Source organism: Cygnus olor, chromosome 10 (assembly GCF_009769625.2).
Source record: "Cygnus olor isolate bCygOlo1 chromosome 10, bCygOlo1.pri.v2, whole genome shotgun sequence".
NCBI lineage: Eukaryota > Metazoa > Chordata > Aves > Anseriformes > Anatidae > Cygnus > Cygnus olor.
The window spans coordinates 190030-202922 of NC_049178.1; the positions used below are offsets into that span (position 1 = coordinate 190030).

Genomic DNA, 12893 nt, shown 5'->3' on the forward strand with positions numbered 1-12893 from the left:
CAGTCAAATTCTACTCAAAGTCAACTTCTCCCCCTTGGAAAATAGAGGAAGTTTTACACGTTCTCCTTCTGGTGCTGAAGTGCGCAGGCTTTGTATAGAAAAGGAATGACATTCGATGTTTCAGGTGAAGGAGTCAGTGTTTTTATTAAACCACATTTTTTCTCTGCTTTTAAAATCAATGCCGAAGGTACTCAAACTTATTGTTATCTGTAACTTGAAACATCCAAGAGAATCAGTATTGTTCAAAACCATCGTTCAAAGCTAAAAGAGCTCTTGTAAATCTTTGGCTTCACCAGGTAAACTGCTTTGGAATATTTTGCAATTCATTAGCAGAAATATACCCTAGTATGTTAAAATAAATATGTTTTTATTAACAGTGTATTATTGTACACTTTTGGGAGGTTGAGCTGATATTACAAAGAATAGTTCTGAGCAGTAAGCACTATTTGTTATTTAACTATATCTTGCTAAAATATTCACAGCTGTAGTAACAACCTTTTATTTTTGCAGTTTGAAAAGAATTTTTCTTTGCCTCTAAGTGGTTTGAGCTCTCCATTTTTTAATTTGAGTATTCATGTAGATTTCTGAAATGCACTTTTTTTTTTCAAATAGATGCAGCAGTTGAGTATTTTAAGCACATAGCTTGGATATTCATATCTAAAAAAAATGATAGTGCTGTGTGTGCAGAAAGACTGCTGAAGGACCAGCTGAAGATGCAAGTTACATGAGCTTAATATAAAGTAATGTAAATCCTTCGTTTATCTCATTGTGCCTCAACATAGATAAGTCTTTTCCTCTTGGAAATGTTATAAAAACTTTACAACAGTCGATGGATGTTTTGGTCTTCAGATTCCTTTATATTCTACTTATTGTCAGTGACCTACAGCACAGCACAGGTTGCACAAAAAATGCACTGATTTATTCTGGGAGACATGTTGATTTAGTGTCTATCTAAAAATTTCAGTAAGGGTATCTTTGTCCAACAGATATTTTTATTATGTCTATTTGTTGTGTGTGTGTGAGAACCTAAACAGAAAATCCCACGTGTTTTAAGGACAAAGGTCTTATTTTATGACTTCTAGTTTTTGTTGTTATTTTTGTTTTTTTAACCTTTGTCAACAAAATTTTGGGGGACATAGCTGGGTTCTGTCCAGAGTTTTACGCAGCAAGAATAGTTGTGGGTCATGTTCAATTTTTGTTGAAACTCTACAGTTTTGCTAATCTGCCCTGTAAATGTTACTGCTACTGGTGATAGGCAAGAAGCAAAGAATTCAAGCTTTGCTCTAAGTTCCAAGGCAGTATTGGAACACACTAGGTATATAGTTACTGAGCTCAGTAAATATAAAACATAGTGGACATTTTTTGCAAAACCTTTTTAAGAAAGATCAGTGTTTTGTTTCCAGACAAGCAGTTATCATGATGCTGGTTTATTATGAATTGTTTTTTTTTTTTTTTTTTTTTTTCTCCTGAACGAAAGCAGCAGATGGGACAATATAAACATACTGAACATACTTTAAGCCAAATAACATTTCCTTCCGTCCTGGTGGAAATGCATCTTTATTTTCAATTTAGTGTTCCAGTCTTTCATTCTTAAAACTCCAGTACTAGGGAGAAAAGGTTTTGGTAACTTTTAGTTAAATGAAAAGGCATATCCGTCTGTAAGAAAGATTGTGTATTATAAATGGCAGCCTTGAGATTACTGTTATAAGTAATTCCAGGAAGCAACTTTTCTCTTTCTGTCACCTGGCATGTAATTCCTTTTGTCCCAGCCATTATCTAGTCTCTGAGCATATATTGTATATTCATGAGTGTATATTCAAGAGTGTCAGTCACATTCCATGTAGTTATAAGAACCACCCCTGTCTTGTTCTTGACATCTGAAAAATCCTTACTAGAGTGTCTGAGAGTCGTTTGTTTTAGACATCTGAGTCTCTCAGGATCAGATGTGTTCATCACTGGTTATGCCCATTAATTTGTCTCCTCTTTCCATCTTTGCGTGAATATTTTTAATTTGTTGTCTCTGCTACCTACTTATGCCAGTGATGATTTTAATTATTGGTCTGGTCAGTAAACTATTTTATTTCTAAAGCAAGGGGCTTTAATACACCTATTGATGCAGTATCCCTATTATCAAAGCGTAAGATTTAATGGCTATTCTGTTAGCTTTATGTTTTTGTATTTAAAATATCAAACAGTATTTCAATAACGTTTTTATAATGCAGTCAGACTGTTTCTTAATTAGCTTTCATTCTGTTGCAATTCAGGGAAGATTTACCCAGTAAACAGAATATTCTTTGTAGCAGTGCCCTGTAGAAAAAAAATAAGACAGTAATTTTAAATGTCTTTGCCAAAACCTGCAGTACTCTAATTATTTTCCAGTATGATTCTCACCAATATTTATAGACTGTTGGGAAGACAGCGAATAAAATAGCTTGAAGATAGTAAAGGACCAAACTGAGAACTGGAAATGAGGTCGTGTTTTTGCTAGAACTATGTTTTGTTGAGGTGTAGTTGAGAATCAGAGTTTGCATGTTACCTTGCTCTGTTTAGGGGCTGCATTCAGCTGAAAAATGCTGGTTTGTAGTGCTGGCCATGGCACATGAATACACTTAGTCTAGGTGGTTTCTAGGTATGGGAATAGTAAGATTTCTAGAACAGTCTTTCGGTAAGATAAGAGGACAGTGCTTTTGTAGTTTTAAGGTCTTGATAAGCTTGAGGTGGGCTATACGAAATGATTGTTTGTGATGGGAAATTGGAGTTGATGTATTTACTGTTGTTCCCACATCTTAGAATTTGAATGCGTCTGGTGAAGTTTTCCTGGTCCATTGTATGGGCCCAAGAGAGCAATTGTTTCAAACTGCCATCCTGCATTTTGAAAGGCTCTCTTCTGTCAATCTTAGTAACGATACAAAGCTCGATTAAAGGTTCTCCCCAAACTGATTTTGTTGCTTTCTGTTTCACTGAAAGTGACTTCTTTTTATGATTTATGGGCATCTCTTTTCTGAATGAGTTTTGGATAGAATAGAAAATAGGGAAGTAGCAGGTTAGATATATATCATGTGAAAGTTTTTGAAGAAATGATTTAACGTAGCCTTTATGGTGGTAAATGAGTATAATTCTTAAGCCTAATTTCTGTTCACTAGATGAGAGCTGCACACATTAGGTGAAAAAAGAATTTGCAGAGAATTTGGTTACATCCTATAGGTATCAGCCCAGTAAGTATTGGAAATGCGTACAGTGACTTTGATAAGTTTTACTAGCTCGTTAATTAAGCACTCCTTTTGTCTTGGTCTTTCCTGCATTTAGGGCTCTTTAATAGTGATACTATTAAAAAGAAAGGAATTAGCATACCATTCTGAATAATAAAGAGGTTTGTTCTCACCAAAATAAAGTAAGGTCCCTAACTGATAAGACAAGCAAGGAGGACAACCATTATGAAAACAGGCAAATTGTAGATGTAATATTAAGCATCTTCTCTGTGAAGACTTAGTGACTGTTGCCATGAGGTCTGGGATGCTTTCATTGAATGCGAAGGTTACAGATGGATCATAAATTGTTAGTCATCAGACTTCTTTTAAGGGATGGCCTTCAGTTTAGAGTATGTAGTAATAAATTGGCTAATTTCTTACTTAGCATAGTCCCTGGCTCTTGTTAAAAGATTGTGGAGAGAAGTAATTTGTTATGAAACTTTCATTTACCTTGTTTTTTCCCTGTTTTGTAAGCTATCGTCAATCCTCTCATACTTATTCAAGTTGAAATATCTTTGTTTCCCCTATATTCAGCTTAATTAAAATACAACTAGTGTTGGTGGTCTTAATAAACTGGGAAAATGTATGCATGAATAGTGTTAATATCAAAGAAAATGCAGAAATATAAATTCAAGTGTGGCGTTTCTTGAAAAATTACTAAGGAGCGCAACTCTATAGAAAGCACACAAAGCATCTTGGAGAACATGACTCTGGTTCTTGTTGGAGATCATTTGTGCATGCCACTGAACAAAAAGGATGTAAAACACTGTTAGGATAATGGAAATCTGTGTAAATTGTTGATCACGTTTTTTTTTTCTTTTCATAATGCAGTTACAGTTCCACTGAGGATCTTGTGTTAGACATTCAATTTCTTAATCTCTGAGCTTGGAAAACTGCTGTATGACAACTTCTTAGTGGATAGTCTATAAAATCTGTGCTGTATGCTCTTTGTGGTTTTTAATGACTTCATCACTGTGCTTGAAATATTGATATCCTTTATGGTTGGCTGGCTGCTAGAATGAAAAACTGAAAATATTAACACCAAGGTTTGAGTTGTAACAACAACTAGTTGTCATGATATTTTATTATTTGTGTTATGTTAACATGTAAAAATGGCTATTGTGATCTTAGCTCTATGACATCTTTCAATGTACATAATATGAAAATGTCCATGTGCAACATATTTTACACCAAAATAGGGAAGACAGAAGACTAAGACAGATAGTTATTGCTATCCTGACTACACAAGTGAAACTGGGACACAGTGTGCTGAAGTCCCTCAGGAATTCTGCACAGCAGGAGCTACTCCCAGATCTTTCATGCTAGACTAGTGCTTTAACTGCAAAAACATCTGTTCTGTTATTGTTGGATGAAGAGGAGGTTTGACAGGCAGCTATTTAATTTGCTGGTTTTTAACCAAGTTTTTATGTTCCTGTAATCTCTGTAATTGCATGGCTTGAGTTGCAGTGTGCACAACACTTAGGTCCCGCCACAAAACTATTTGTTGGTTTGGTCAACTTCAGCAGGTCAGTCAAGCTTTGATCTGACTTCATGTGTCAAATCTCAGCAATGTTTGCCTACCTTTGCAAAGCAATCTTAAGATCTTACTTCAAGATCTTAATGAATGAAAAGCACTCATTAAGAGTGAAGCGGATAACATTATGGTTACCTTTCAGAAATAATTGTACAGTGATAATTACTGGGTAAGAAGAAGGTTTTGGAACGAGTATAAACTGTAGTCAGCTTCTCCAGGTGTTAGCATAAAGGTATGGTTAGCTTGCTTTACGTTGGTGCCTTGCGTAGTGTCACCATTAGGGCTGAGAGCTCCTTGGTGAGCTGCCCAGCCCAGCTGTCACACTGCACCACTGCGCAGCGCATGGCACAACTGCAGCTTCGCAGACCCACGCTGTTCAGGTCAGGGTCATCTCTTCTGGCTGAAAATCAGTAGGAGTAATGAGAAGTTACTGCCAGACATCAAGCCAGTCCATCTCTGAAGGCTTGTGAGGCTGCCATGTCCCTTAGCACTCAGTCTAAATTGAAATGTTTTTCTAAACTGAAGAGAGAAACCTGTCAGAATTATAGCCAAGGAAATCTAAGGTGTCTTAGTACTTGAAATCTGTGTTTTTCTTTTCTCTCTTCTGTTGTCACTGTGTTGTTGATGTAGAAAATAATGATGGCTGAAAATGTAATGATAAATGATTTTGTAATGGTAAATGATTTTCCTTGTTTCATCTTGCAGGCCGAAACAACAGCAACAGAACAACTTTTCCTTGTTTCCTTCTACTAAGGGCTGGAATTTCAGAGGGGTAAGTTTGGTGTTGTTTTAATATTCCCTCCTGCTTTATCCTGTTGCAGTATGACTTCGTAGTTAAAACATGATCTGTGAGTGCTAAAATCACAGCAAAACAAATATGGAGTGGAAACTTTAATTTTGTAATTTCCTAAAAGGCCTTGTGTGTATAAAAACAAATAAAAACACACAACTTTTGTTCAGGTGATTGGCTGACTTACTATTGGCTAGGGAGACAATTTAGCATAATCAGTTTAACATACAGTGTGATTTTAAAAAATGGAATGAAATTGGTGTGTTTTCATATCTAAAAGTAAATTAGCAAGACTGAGGTGATGTACACTTTTTTTGCTGTAATATAGATATTTATAGAGTTATTGAAAACTTGTATATCTGAATTTTGCAGAAGTACAGATGAAGAGTGAGTTTGTATTAAGGAGAGTGTATAAATGTGTTGTCTCAGAGCTTCTTCAACAAAGGATTTAAGTAGAAAAGATGTTACTTAAATGCTTTGTTGAAAGGGTAAACGACATCGATAAGTTGAATGATCAGCGGTGGTCATAGTACCATAAACATTAAAACTAAAAATATTTTTCACAATATCCAATACTGACTTTTGTACTCTATTTCGTATTTTGAGTAGAGCCTCCACTATTGCTTACTGTGAACTTCTTATTTTCCCCACTTATTTCTTTCATTGCACCACAAAGCTATAGGGATGAAATCCTTGGTGTTACTGAGAAAATAGTTTCCTCACCAATGCTTCATCAAGAAATCAGGAAAAACAAACAAACAAAAAAAACCCAACAACTTCTGAGCTGTTGATTAATTCTAAATTTTGGAGTCAGTTTAAAAATAAAATTGATATTAGTATTTTGTCAAGTCTTCAGCTGTGCTGGAAAATTATATGAGGAAGCTCATATAGAAAGAATATTGTAGGTATGAGCTAAAGCTGGTGAGACAGTGATGCAGTGGCTCGCTGGGACTATAAAGGCCTGGAGCTGGTAAGTGTGGTGGCGTGATGTCAGTGATCCAAGCTGTGTGGCAGAGGTGGACTGGGCTAATACACTAAGAATAGAGAACTGGCAAGGTGTTTTTTTTTTTTTTTTTTTTTTTTAAACGCATGCACACACACAAAAAACATCTTCAGAATTAAGAGGAGAAATCAAGAACCTAAAAGGAGATAGCAGTGTGTTCTATTTATAGCCTGAATAAGACAAAAAGGGCACTAAAATAGATAAAAGGATCTTCAGACTGCTTCCTTCATGTACAGAAATGAAGATATGTGGGAGTTGTCTGCCCCCCTATTTCTAAGGAAACTTATGGGACACTAACAAAGAGGTCCATTTCTATAGTTGTAATATTTCATGAAATGAATGGTGATTGACAGTTGAAGTGAATTGTTTGGAATAAACTACTGTGTTGGGGAAGAACCTGTGCCAGTTGTTCACTGGATCTGTTCAGATGCTGAAGCCAAGCCAAGTGAGCACTGGACAAGAAAGCTAAGTCCCTGCTGACATTTGCAATTTGTCAGCATCGACTTTGTTTTGGTGGATGGAAAAAACGCGTTATGGAAAGTCCAATGAGCAGACTTCAGGTCACAAAGGCTTTGATACAGATGGTTAATGATAAAAGATTAACTTTGATGTCTTTTCTCAAACAGGCATAAAATCTTACTGGGTAAAAAAACTAAGTTAATGTTGACAGTGGAATAACCGAAATGGTTGAGGTGATGTACTCATAGCTATGCTTTTTTAAAATTTCTCTGTTATTTCTATACTACAGACTATAATACAGGATCATTTAAAGTCACAAACAATAAAACAGGAGAAAGTTGTTAAGCCTAAAATTACAATGTTGTATACCTGTCCTCACTTTGCACTCAGATCACTGGTTTAAATTGTCTGTATCTCATGCTGATCAAGTGGGCTTGTTAAAGTGTCAGTGAGCAAACACCAACGTAAACCTCAAATAAAGATAAGGAAGGCCCAGATGCTAAACACTTCACGAGGGAAAACTCCTCCATACTTCTAGCTTCCTCTCCTTTCTTAAATTCATTTTATCAGAAGAAACTTTTTTCCATTCTGAGGTGTTCATTTTGAGCCTCATGGTTAGAGATCATATTTAATTTCCTCTATGGGGATTTCCATGTCAAGATGATATCATTTATGTGTTTTTCTATCAAAGCTGTCAGTTTTAGATAATAGTAGCAATTACTTCCAGAACTTTGGGTAGTGTTCTAGGTATCAGTGGAGAGTTGGTTTGGGGGAAAAAAAATAATCCTGGCAAAATCCTGTTCTAGATGAAATTTAGGCTTCAAGTTACAGAGAGATGCAATCTCTGCTACATGCTGCTTCTGCATGCATCATAATTTAGACTTTGAAGAGATTGTACAGTCAGATGTCCAGCAAACAGCGTTTCAGTGGGAAGGTATTTACAGAATTGTAGTTTTGGAGAGGAACAGAACCTGTGGAGGGAGATAAGAATATCACAAACCGGGGGCAGGTTTAATTGGAAAACCAGAACACAGGAGGTGGTAGATGTGTTATCTGGAGAAGAAGAGGAATGAAGTAAAGGAAGATACTGGGTATAGGATTATAGCCATATATTTATCCCATATATATATTTCCCTCTATTACCTATATTGTGTTTATAAGGGGGAAAGAGGAGGAAGGTGCAGCTTAGGAAGAGGGATAATCAGGATGAAGAAAGCACTGTTAAGATGTAGTGATAGTGTGAGAGAGTGGAGAGGGACGAAGTAGGGAAATGGAGGAAAGCTAGAGGGTGTGAAAGCAAAGAAGCAGAAGTGCGGAAGGGAGGTAGAAATCTCCTATAAAACTATGTGCTTATCAGTTCCACATTTTGCAAATGTTGATTCTGAGAAGATAAAGATGCTATGTGTAGGGGGAAAAATTTGTGACAAAGCCTTGGTAATGGAGAAGAGTGGTGAATATCTGATGAGAAGGGGCAACTCAGGAGCAGGTCAATATTGAAATAAAAGAACAGCATAGATCTTAGCACAGAGATTGGTATTGACCCTATTTTTCTCTCTCTTGCGGTTGTGATTAACTCACCTTCTCATCTCCATGCCGCCCTTCCACCAAAACCTTTATGCAGGTAGAAGGCTTTCCCTAGCACCACTGTTTGTTGCTTTTCTATATGATACAGCAGTTTAATATGCTGTTCCTAATGTATATATGGCAATAATGTGTTAAGTTGCCACGTAGCGTGGGAAACAATTCTATTTATTATGGGGAAAAAAAAAATCCTGTCAAATGGGGATTACATTTATACAGTCATGCACCTACAGGTAGAAGATGCCAGGATTAAAGCTTCTTTGGTTGCTTGCTAGTTATGATACAACTTTGAGTTACGTGCCTGTGTGCTGTTTTATCCATAGTAAGTATAGTCAGACTTATTTACAAGAAAGTTCTGAACTGAAGCAGCGTAAGAATCTCTCCTGAGAAATTTCAGATTTCAGCTTGTCTCCCCTCCTGTTTCCTCAAAATCACCACTTTGTTTCCACCAGCAGATAATTTTCTGCTGCAGAGTGCCTTAATTATATGAATGGCAGGCTCAGGCTACTAAAGGCCTTTAAATGATATTTTTTCTATAATGGCGTATTTAGATTTGTTTACAAGAGCAATGGTACATAGTAGTCCTGCAGATATGATGACGCTTCAGGTGGCAATGAAGGAACTGCCAGACCATCTAAAGAAAAGCAGTTACCTGGTTAATGAAAAGTGCTGGGATTGCAGGCATAACTGAAGAGGATGCCGGTTTTGTCTGTGCTTATTGTTGATATTTCTCTATACTGTTCCACAAAGAGCTAGCATCACTTCCTGCATATTTTAAACAAACATCTGAACCATTATGATTGTTTCTCTTCTTTTCTTTCCCCTCCAGTAACTTTAGTGCTAAAAATAAATCAATAGCGAAATCTAAACCAACATTTTCTATTTGAAATATTTTGAGACGTTTGGTGTGCAGTTGTCTAAAGATTCGAGATAATTTATTGCAACTGTGCTTCTTCCTATTTCCTCCTTTTTGTTTCCTTTTTAGTTTTGCAAAAGCTTTTAACTAACCAAGCTGCAGATGTGGTCACCAGTGAGGAAGGCTGATCTAATTTATGAGAAGCCTGACATAAAAATGTGCTAAACTTGCTGAAGGTCAGTTTTAGATGTGTAAGTGGTTTCCTTGCAAATTTTACTTCAAGTGTTAATAAAAAAAAAAAAAAAAAGTGTCTTTCGTGCCAAATGGGAAGAGTTCCACACTCTTCAGACAGTATTTACAAAGCAGCGTGTTTCTTTTCTGCAGGCTGGCAGACTTCAATTATGCCCGTTAGGGTGCATGAATCAAAACAAGATAAAGGTTGCTAAGAGGGAAAGTTTTTTGCTAGCTTTAACTTGATAACTAATAACATAATTACGTACTACTGCAGAGAGCACCTCTATTAGCTCTGGGTTCTGACTGATTCTACTTGATGTCTGTACCCACTGATACTCGTTTGCTTAAGCAATGATATTACCCATAACAGCGACTTCTAAGAAGTGGTATCAGGCAGATCTTTATTTGTACTTGTTGAAGTAAAATTATGAAATCATATCGATAGTTTAAAAGTGTTGAAATATGATTCTCTTGTAGGTAAGTATGAACATAAGACCAATATGATTTTTTAAACACAAGTTTATCATATATAGGAAAAAGCACAATGTGGCTTTCTTTTTCTTTTTAATGTACTTGTGTTTTGTAGACACAACTTCAGTAGTTTCCTCCATGGAGAAGAAAAAATATTTTGCACGGACAGTATAATTTTGGGTGTAATAACCATGCTCGTTATCAGAAACAGTTCCTTCAGGCGTAATAGGAGGACTCCTCCACCTGGGGGAGAGCTGTTGGCATCCCAGCTCTCCCGTGCCTGTTCTCTTGCTGTACGCTCATGCATTTCCCTCTGTGGGCAGTCCTTTGATTTCTTTCTAACCTCTTCCAGCTTGTTTAGGAGATAAGTAGATTCTTGCTCCCTGATCCATCTCATCCGCCTTTGAAAAGAAAAAGTACAAATTCCATATTTCTTTTTCTCCTTCCTAGAAATGATGTGTACTTGTGCTCCACTTGCTCTTTTTACACCTCTTCCTCTTTCTTCTTCGAGTGGGTTGCAAGTTCCTGTGAAGTGCTTGCACTTCACAGTTGAATTGCCCCAGCACTTCCTCCTCTTTTAGTCTTGGTGCAGGCTTTCTTTCTGTCTTGCTTTCTTGGGGGTGCTGTTGTGCCTCTGTCCAGCATTGGCCTTTCTTGGGCCAGAATGTGTCTGATGTCTGGTATTAGCAGTGGTTAGAAGCAAATCTGTAAGTCTTTCTGGGTTAATGTACTTGAGGATGGATGCTGCAAATATAGTGCTTGTCTACAGGTTTAGTAGAAGCTGAGTTTTTCTGTAGTCTTGAAGTTTGTTCTTTGTAGCATTGCAGGATTGAGGAAACTTCAGACTGTTGATAGCAGCAATGTAGAGCGCAATAGGAGCATTAAAAATAATTATTAAAATTCATTATTTTTTAATTTTTAAAAAATAATTATTTCAGTGATATACTATTTGCAGCTCAGAAGACTAGAGCTCATAAATTGGTGCAAGCAGGCAGCCTGGATGCTGATTTTTGTTTGTCAGAGCTGTTCTTGATGTCTCTCTGCTTAATCTATGGGCAGAGTTTGAAATATTTTAGCTTATTATTGGTTTTGTTTTTGAACAATCCATTGGAACTGTTGTCGATTAGTCACAAGACTATTTTTTCTTGGAACAGCAAGGTTTATGTTGGCAAAAAAGTAGAGATGCTATCAAAAATTCATTGTGTGGTATTTGCGTAACTGGATAACAGTCTACTTCATCTGCAGTTCCAAAACACACGTTGGAATTATTCTGTTTTTAATGTATACACTGAACTTAAAACTTTTAATGAATTTAAGAATGTATTATTCCAAACTGATGCATGGTTTAATTACCACGATAATCAAGTTTTATCCACAACGTATGAGGGGCATAGTTGTGTCATGTCAGAATGTTCAAATCATGAAACATGATTTGTAAATATGTGTGTTCTTAGGCCCATGATAAATGGCTCTATCCTTTTGAAGTATCAGGGGGTAGCGTACATTGCAAGGTTCTTCTCATACAGCAGTGCCGCAAAGATCTTGGATGTGCTGGAGAGACATCTGTGGGTTGTTTGGAAAGGAGTAGTTAACCCCTACTTCTCACCACTGACATACAGTACTCTCAGGTATGGACCCGTTACTTACATACAATGCATCTTAGGAGGAAGAGAAAACATATCGTGACTATGCTCTTTGCATAGTGGTTTTATTTAAGGAAGAAAAAAACAGCGTTACTATATGGTTAGATGAGATGAATGATGCAGCCTGGCCTTTGCTAGGTTTCTACTGGTTTGGGACTCAGGTAGAGAAACCTGTGCACATTGTATGAGCCGTTACTGCTCATGCTATCCAGAGTATTCTGTAATGCTTAGGATTTTGCAGTGTTTTCATTAATTCAAATCAGTAGCCATTTTATTAATGTTTTGGCAGTCTTTACAACTAAAGTCATCCTTGAGTTAAGCACCTAATTTAGTTTATAGCGCTACTTTCAGGTTAATTTCATGCTAGTAATATAGAATATACTTTAGGTGATATATTTCTTGGGGCAATAATTTTGGAGGCATGCTCGTAGAGCACTTTACTAAATGCATCCTTGAAATGAAGAGACTCTCATAGACTTTTACATCAGCAAGACTTTTCCATTGTTATTTGCATTGTAAAAGGTAGGCATTCCATTTGTTACATCTCAGATATTCAATTAGTATTTTCTAATAGTGAAAATAGTGTGGTATCTCCCATTTCTAAGGATTTCTTATGATTTGATGTTACCTTTTCACAGAATAGGTATTTTATTGGAACCTGTCGTATGCAGGTATTCTGTTGACCCTGTGGAGCTTTATTTTATGAATCTTCGTCAGTGCTTTGTAACACGTTTATTTTTGTTCTGGGTGTGGTTTGTTATTTATAGTAGAAATATTCTGTGTGCTATAAACCTGTCACACCAGCTATTTTATGCATACAAACAATTCTGAGCTAGAAGCAACATGTGATAAAGCAGATAGGTCCAATTGTCATTCTCTTAGGCCAAGTTTGGTGTTCTGTTATAGAGCAGATTTCCTGTCTTTAATCATAGGTTGGGTGTTACCTTGTACTCCTGCTGTCATTTACTGTTCTTTTCTTTGTTCAACATCAGATGAACTTGACCCGTGTTCAATTTGACTCACACTAAACTCTGCCCGTTTCTTTGTATTTGTTTCTCCCCCACCCCCAAGCAG

At 36.6% G+C, this 12893-nt stretch overlaps 1 protein-coding gene across 4 annotated transcripts in view; it reads left to right on the plus strand.

Annotated features, from left to right (window-relative positions):
- Positions 1 to 12893, plus strand: part of ARHGEF3 (Rho guanine nucleotide exchange factor 3) — a 125561-nt gene that overhangs the window by 36711 nt on the left and 75957 nt on the right. For all 4 annotated transcript variants that reach the window (XM_040569021.1, XM_040569022.1, XM_040569023.1 and 1 more), the window contains exon 3: positions 5488 to 5554. In XM_040569021.1, coding sequence (XP_040424955.1) covers positions 5488 to 5554 — 67 coding nt within the window. The remainder of the gene's footprint in view (positions 1 to 5487; positions 5555 to 12893) is intronic.